This window comes from Salvia hispanica, chromosome 2, assembly GCF_023119035.1.
Source record: "Salvia hispanica cultivar TCC Black 2014 chromosome 2, UniMelb_Shisp_WGS_1.0, whole genome shotgun sequence".
NCBI lineage: Eukaryota > Viridiplantae > Streptophyta > Magnoliopsida > Lamiales > Lamiaceae > Salvia > Salvia hispanica.
This window is the reverse complement of record NC_062966.1, coordinates 14,426,207-14,434,618: the sequence shown is the minus strand read 5'-3', so window position 1 is coordinate 14,434,618 and position 8,412 is coordinate 14,426,207. Positions and strand designations below refer to the sequence as shown.

The 8,412-nt window shown below is 36.7% G+C and overlaps 1 protein-coding gene across 1 annotated transcript; it reads left to right on the top strand.

Moving 5' to 3' along the window:
- Window positions 1-1,186: 1,186 nt before the first annotated feature.
- Window positions 1,187-3,626, top strand: LOC125207123. Its single transcript, XM_048106343.1, has 3 exons — window positions 1,187-1,534; window positions 1,602-2,005; window positions 2,222-3,626. Exons 1-3 carry the CDS (start codon window positions 1,463-1,465, stop codon window positions 3,342-3,344), a joined length of 1,599 nt encoding a protein of 532 aa, XP_047962300.1. The 5' UTR covers window positions 1,187-1,462; the 3' UTR covers window positions 3,345-3,626.
- Window positions 3,627-8,412: the final 4,786 nt, after the last annotated feature.

Here is an 8,412-nt window from a genome sequence, read left to right as displayed (position 1 = left end):
TCTATCTACATTTCGATGTGGATTTTTTTGGATCTTTTAATGTGGTTAGAAGTTGAAGTTGAAAATTGATTAAGAATCAGGCATAATTATAGAACTAATTATTGAATTCTGAAATTTGTGGCAGTGTGCTGGCAATTCAATTAATAATTGTCTGTTAATCCGCAAGATCAGGGGGTTAATTGTTGGGGATTAATCCGCAAATAACTAAACATTGATTTAATTATTTAATACAAGACGGCATAAATTTGTAAATACTGAGTGAAAGATGAGATAATTTACAACAATTAACCCAAATACGTACGTACTAGTATATAAATCAGGCATGTGGGGTTCTATTTTATTTTCTTGTTTTTCTTACTATTCCTATAACAAATAACCCTAATCGTGTTTATTAACTCCAATGATCAGTACCGAATGGATATATTTATATCGTACAAAATCTCAAAATTGAGGAGAAATGTAAAACAAGAATAGAAGCCAAATCTAATACTCCTAGAACTAACTAATCTAGTAAGAATATCTGAAGTTAATTAGAAACATATGTTAGAATAACACAATTGTACCCAAAAGTTGCTATTGAATATACTAGTAGTAATATTGTGTTGAGTTGAGCTATTCTAAGTTTCTAATTCATTATTCAATTCTAATATAAAAAAGGACAACATATCCAGAGATTATTACCACAATGATAATCTCTGTTTTATTTGAAGAAAACTACTCCTAAAATATACTCCTTCGTAATACTCGTATTTGTTTACACAAGAGTCCATAAGGCATGGAGAAATATCCAATGAGTAAATAACACAAGGTGGTATATATAGTAATGTGATAATGTCAAAATTTATCTTTTCTATATATAGTATGAGGCAGAGTTTGAAATGTCTGGTAAATTTTATGAAAATTAACAACACTGCATGGTGATGAAATTTAATAAATCTACAATTCCACCATTCCATGTGATTTCCGAAACAGATTAACATTGTTGAGTCAAAATCATACACAGTGGCCTAACTTCAAATTAATACTACTAGATGTATATTCTCATTCTATAATTTCCAAACATAGAACTAAATACGAATAATTAAATATACAAATCGATTTTATATAGGTTAGGAATTTTCAGTGGTTATTAATATTATTCGTAGGCCGTAGAGTAGCTAATTAGTAATTACTTTCTTTCTCTCTCTCTCTCCAATTTATTTAAAAGAGAGAGAGAGAGAATCTGATGCCAGCGATGAAGTAGAAGGATGAAAGGTTTCTGTGTAGCTGACATTTGTTGTTTAAAGCTCCTATCCTCCTCTTCTCTCTCTTCTTCATTTCATCTCATTTCTCTTCTCTCAGATTTGCATTTCCTCAACTTCCTCCCTCTCCATATGAGGGTAAATCCTCATTAAAATGCGACTACTTTTTCACCCATATATAAGAATAACCCACCCACACTCACACCCAAGTTAATTCACAAATGGCTGTTGCATCTCCATCTCCCGCCACCGCCGCTGCCGAGAAGAAGCACTGGTGGCTCACCAATCGAAAGGTATACACATTACATCAATCAATTTCTCCTCGGTTACATTGATTTGATTTTGGAAATACTAATGCAGATGGTGGAGAGATACGTGAGGGAGGCAAGGATGCTGATCGCCACGCAGGAGCAGAGCGAGATCGCGGCGGCGCTCCGCCTCCTCGATGCGGCGCTTGCGGTGGCGCCGCGCATGGAGGTTGCGCTCGAGCTCAAGGCGCGGAGCCTGCTCTGCCTCCGCCGCTTTAAGGAGGTGGCGGACATGCTCCAGGACTACATTCCTAGCCTCAAAATGGTCATCTCCGAAGACGCATCCACCACCGGTTCGTCCGATAACTCGTCGACTCAGCTGTCGAGGGAACGAGTCACGCTCCTTTCCTCCGGCGGCGCCTCCGAGCCGGCGTGTACGTGCTTCTCCGTCTCCGATTTGAAGAAGAAAGTTATTTCCGGTTTGTTTAAGAACGTGGAGGAAGCTGGCCAATGGAGGTATCAATTCATAACTGCATTTTCTATTTTTTTATGAATCGATAATATAAAATAATACTACTCTGTTATCAAAGGTTGATACAGTAATACTAGCTTCCAGATCACGCGAAACCACTGGCCACCATTAATGAAATCTCACCAAATCACAGTGATCAGATGCATTAATCAAAAACGAGTTACAGCTTGACTCAATTTTTGATGCATTTCATCGAACAGGTACTCGGTGTTAGGCCAGGCATGCTGCCACCTAGGTTTAATGGAGGACGCATTGGTGCTCCTCCAAACCGGAAAACGCCTCGCCACCGCCGCGTTCCGCCGCGAGAGCATTTCTCTTTCCGACGACATCTTCTCCTCCATCAAACACCCCCTCTCCGGCGAGAATCACCAGCCGGAAAGGCCTCCGAAGACCGAATTCGAGAGCATCTCGCACCTCCTCTGCCACATCAAGCTCCTCATCCGCCGCAAGACGGCCGCGATCGCCGCCCTCGACGCAGGACTCTACTCCGAAGCCGTTAGGCACTTCACGAAAATCCTCGACGGCCGCCGAGGCGCGCCGCAGGGGTTTCTGTCGGAGTGCTACGTCCACCGCGCCTCGGCCTTCCGATCGGCCGGACGAATCGCAGAGGCCATCGCCGATTGCAACAGAGCCCTAGCGCTGGACACGTCTTGCATCGAGGCGCTGGCGATTAGAGCAGCATTGTTCGAATCGATAAGGTGCTTGCCGGATAGCCTCCACGATCTGGAGCATTTGAAATTATTGTACAATTCGATTTTGCGTGACCGGAAATTGCCAGGGCCGGCTTGGAAGCGGCAGAAGGTTCAGTACAGAGAAATTCCGGGGCGATTGTGCTCGTTGGCTGCTAAAATCCAGCAGCTGAAGCAGAGGCTAGCCGGAGGAGAGAGCGGAAACGTGGATTATTACGCGTTGATGGGATTGAGGAGAGGTTGCTCGAGATCGGAATTGGAAAGAGCTCATTTGCTGCTGATGCTGAGACACAAGCCGGAGAAATCATGTAATTTCATGGAGAAATGCGAATTCGCAGATGACAAAGATGTGGATTCCGTGAGAGATGGGGCGAAAATGTCGGGATTGCTGCTATACAGAATGATTCAGAGGGGTTATACTAGTGTAGTGGCTACGATTTTGGAGGACGAGGCGCAACGGAAGAAGGCAGCGGAACCAGCTATAGGGGGGGAAGTTTGTGGCGGGAATAATATGGTAGCGACGACAGCGTTTCAAGGTGTGTTTTGCCGGGATTTGGCGACAGTTGGGAATCTACTTTCGCAAACCGGGTTCAGTAATTGTATCCCGGTCAAATACGAGGCACTCAGTTGTTAATTAACGTGCATTGATGAATGAAGTGAGCACAGCCAAAACAGAAACTACGTGCCAATGTGTTCGGACCACTGGATTTTTATTCGGAAGCAAATGAGTATGCTATGCTAGGTGATCTCAACAGACTATGCTAGGTGATCTCATTCAGGGGGGAAGTTTTGCTACTAGCTTGTACTATGTGGTTAGATCATTTATTTATTACATTTTGTGTTTGCGTAACAATATGTTTTGGTGTATGTACAGATGTTATTATGTGAATGATGATAGAGGTAAGGTGAGATGAGATGAATATGTTGTTTAGGTCTCAAATTAGTTGCGTGTCGTTGTCACTGAATATGACACGCAATTTTATAAACCTCAAAAAATGGGAGGTGGGGAATTAATGAAAGGAGTAGGGGATGGGTGAGTCATTATTACTGTTGCCAAATGCCAGACTACACAATCATCACTGGTTTTGCATCACAGCTTTTATTTATTACTAACAATATCTCCTCAAATAAAATTTCATCAACAAATTGCCAAATGCTTCAAATTTTGGTGTCTCAAATGTTTCCCAATAATGATTTTAGTGTTAGTGTAACATAAATTACTAAGTACTTCAATCATATATTCATATGAAATCTAATTTGCTTACTTAGTTCTAAAATCAGAGTTAAAATTACGGAAAACTGCTCGATAATTACACAAAATTATTTTTTGGACTTTCTTGTTGTGACAAGCTAATTATATTGTCCATATTCAAGCTAGGCAACCACCTTCATAAAAATGCTTTTCGCTTTTTTAAAGTGAACTAGTAAAAATCTCTATAACCAAAGTCAAACTAATAAGTATGCATGTGTACAAATTAAATTGCAACTAGATTTTTCTCTGGAATTTTATTATTATAAGTATATAACCATTTCTTAGTTTTTGGTTGTCCACTAGATCGTTAGAAAAGCCAATGTTATTGTTAGGTATGTTTTCAGCAAAGCAAGTCACCATTTGGTCATTAATTACACATTTTTCCGCAACATCTTCTAGTCTTCTAGTAATATATTTCATCATTATTTGATCACAAAACTATTAAGGGTGAATCGCCTAAAACTGTTTGTAACATTTTAATCTTGTCTTTTTATCTGCTCACAATCATTAATTAGATAGTAATTGAAGTAGATAGCTCGATTTAAAAAACGAGAATGTGAAATCTCAATAATCTTGAGACCTTCATAAATGGAGTGATTTTGGTTTTCCTATTGAAATTTGAAAGAAGAATTAAATGCGTAATGACAGTACATGTTGAAGTGGGAAACCTGCATTAATTAAATTTGAACCACCAATGTAGCTAGATTCTTACGCTAAAAAAAGGTTAATAAGGACTTTTTCTTAGTTGCAAATAAAGACGTTAATTTATGCTCTAAGTATATTACCAACTATTCAAAAACCATTAATTCTAAGTATCTCAACTAAAATTAGGGAACATAAATGAAAGCATCTTAGCCAAACAAAAGCTTAAGATAATTTGTCATCAATTTAAAAACACTTTATTTTACGTCCTAAGTTGCGGTTATAATTTTTATAAAAAAAAGAATTTAATGCAACTAGTTGCGTCTGATCTATTTTTACGTACTTAAAAGATTAGTTTTTTTTTTTAGTGTTATCGCCACTAACTAAGTTCATGAACCAATTGAAACAAAATTATCATAACTGCATTTGTTTTACATATACAGATATGCTTAAATTAAGCCATTGCCCTTTTAGAGAGCTCGTGGATTTTTCATTATTTAGATATAGATATCTTCGTCGATTATTATTTACCAAGTAATGAATTAGTGTAATCATTCTTTGAGTTCTATAATTAGAATTGACACTACATCATCATTTCATAATTTATTCAATACTGACAATCATATGCTATTTTTCTTCAAACTTGGGCCATCAACGAACATAATATTATTCGAATCCACTAGAAGATCACTAAAAAATTAATAAAAATTTTATAATTAGAGACTCTCATTATCCAAATTCGAATATATACACTATCAAAATATAAATATGCTATTAAATATAAGCTTGAATGTTAATATTCGACCTTAATTTGATTTAAAAAAGTGTAAACGAGTGTCCCAACTACAAGCAAAGCAAGTAGTTTATGGGGTAATAAAAAGTGGATATTGAATAAGAGATCTAATTTAGTTAAAGCTACAATTTGTGTGGTAAGTAAGCTGCCTCATGGTTTTGGATTTATTTTACTATTATTCGGTTGATGATTATATTTGAGTGTGGATCGGAAGCACCGTAAATCAAGGTGAAAAGGAGCACAATTCTTATACTAGTAATTAAAAATTAAGAACCTAGTTGATTTATCCAACAACCAAGAAGTTTACACGGTTCATTAACAGAGTGCTAATCATTCTAAAGTAGTATAAAATCCATTTATAATCATAATTTTTGCAACAAGTTGGCACATAAATGATTTGAGATCTTAACTAATATTGCCTAGGTAAAAAATGTTTTTTCGTAATTTGAGGTGAATTAAATATTCCATCATGTTTCTAGATTCATAAATATATACTGCCTCTCTCCGTTCCATAATAGTTGAGGCATTTTTTGGGGCCCGAAGATTAAAATAAATTTGTATTAAATAAAAGGATAAAAGTAGGAAAAAGTAGAGAGAATAAAGTAGGATATGGTGAAAAAAGTAAGAATGGGAATGTGTTACTTTTTTACTAAAAAATGAAATGACCCTATTATTATGGAATGAGGGTACTATATTTCACTCGTAGGTCGAGAATTAAGGTAAAAGTAGAATCTGAGTAAAGTAAGAGGCGAGAAACGAAGTCAAGATACATTCTAAGCGGTTCAATGCAACATTGCACGCGTTCCACATGGTGTGTGGAGTTTGAAGTAGTTAGCATATTTTCAGATTTATTTAAGTGTTCATATAGCTATAATTTTGCAATTCTGATATTATTTTTAATATATTTAGAGATTATTTGGTTTGCAAGATTATATCTCAAGATTAAATATATATTGTTTTTGGTTTATAAGATTGAATCTCATATTTAATTCTAAATGGATAATCATGTGATAATTAGTCTTAGCCTTTGTCTCCCATAAAAAAAATCTCACAATTCAATTCTAAATAGATTATCATAATATAATTAGTCATGGTAACAGATTGACACCTTAGAGTAACAAAACACATCCTTATTGAAGTATCAATTAAGAATGGTCTATAATTTATTTCCCTTAACTTATAAGAAGTAATGTTCTTTAAGAATTAATTACATATTTCAATCTTTGGGTTGAGATTTGTAGTCTTTAGGGCATCTACAACGCATCTCTCTGCAGTCTCGATCTCGTCTCTAAGAGATGAGACCGCATCGAGATAGCGATGCAGCTCCCATCCCGTCTCCATCTCGTCCCTTGGCTCTTCCGGGAGAGGCGTCTTGCGAGACAGCTCGCCACGCGCCTTGGCGACGTGGCGTGCTATGGTTCGTGCGTGACTCCCACTCGCTGGCCCGTGAGTGGGCGTAGTTTATATCCGTTTAAAATGTTTTTTTTTTGTATTTTTCAATATTGTAATAAAAATCAAAAATTAAAAAATAAAAATACTCCATAGGATTTCAATTATGTATTTTTCATATTTTCGCATGTTGTAATTTTCGTGGTTTTTAATGATTTAATGAATTATTAGTATTAATTTAATATTTCAATGAAATATTAATTGAATTTGTTGGAAATAAAAATAAAAAATAAAATTTAATGAATAGTTAAGGGATGAGATGGTTAAGAAATGAAGGGATGCAGGTGCTGTCTCTTAGGGCATCTACAATGGGGCGGAGGATGCGACGCCCTAAGCCCCACCCTATGCGCTGCCACATCAGCATTTTATCCTCCGTCCCTTCCACCTGCGATGGGGCGGACTATAGCTCGCCCTAAGCTCTGCCCTAAGTAATTTTTTTTTATTTGAATATTTAAACACTACAATATTTATTTTTTATATTTGCAAACATATCAATTAGCAAGAATAAATTTTCATCGGAACATATCCTTGCTACTAGTAAGCATCGTCCAATACTATAGTACAGATATCTGTTATAGTAAGAATAAATTAGCAAGAATAAATTAGCAAGAATAAGCAAACATATCTGTTATAGTAAGCATCCTCCGTGTTCAATTAGCAAGAATAAATTGTGGGTCCTTGAATTTGTTATAGTTTTAGTTCTTAATTTTGTATTGGGCCTAATTGTTGCTGTCCATCGTTAGATGTTGCTGTTGCACAGAAATTTAGAGAGATTGAAAATCGCGTTTATTGCTGGCCGATCGGCACGCCACAATGGCGGCCAGCGCATCGGCTAGCGCCGGTCGATCGGCCAGCGGACGCCGATATTTTGGCCGATTTAGCGCTGGCCGACTCCAATGGTTCGGCTAGCCGATCGGCCAGCGCGACGAATCGGCTAGCCGGTCGCTAGCCGACCATTGGAGATGCTCTTACTAAAAATAAAACACATTTCTCTCTACTTTAGTCACTCTATCTTACTTTACTCTTTTCACTTCACACATAAAATAAAGTTGCATAAATTCTCGTGCCGCCCAAGGAAGAAGTCATCTAATTTGAAGGGCTCGCATGAATTATATATTGTAAACCGAACGCTGTAAATGGACAGAATTGGAGTCATTTCTTGGCATTTCTGACAAAGCGAACACGTCCATACTTCCTATATCCAACAATAAGAATCATATTTTGTCATTTCTATCCGTCCCAGAATAAGAATCACATTTCACTTTTACAAAATGGTAAGGAAGTCTCATGTTTCATTAACTCACATCACTCACATTTTATTATAAAAGTTGTATAAAAAAGTGAAATCATATTCCACAACTTTTTCAACTTACTATTCTTTACTTTTTCTTAAAATTCACACACCAAACCAAATGTGACTCCTATTGTGAAACAAAGAGAATATATTCTTGGGGATATTACTCTGTATTTTCTGCGTACTTTATTTGTCCTGCGCATTTAATTGTCTTAACATTACATTTTATTGATACTGTGTATATAGCCCTTATATTCGATTGATTGTTATTT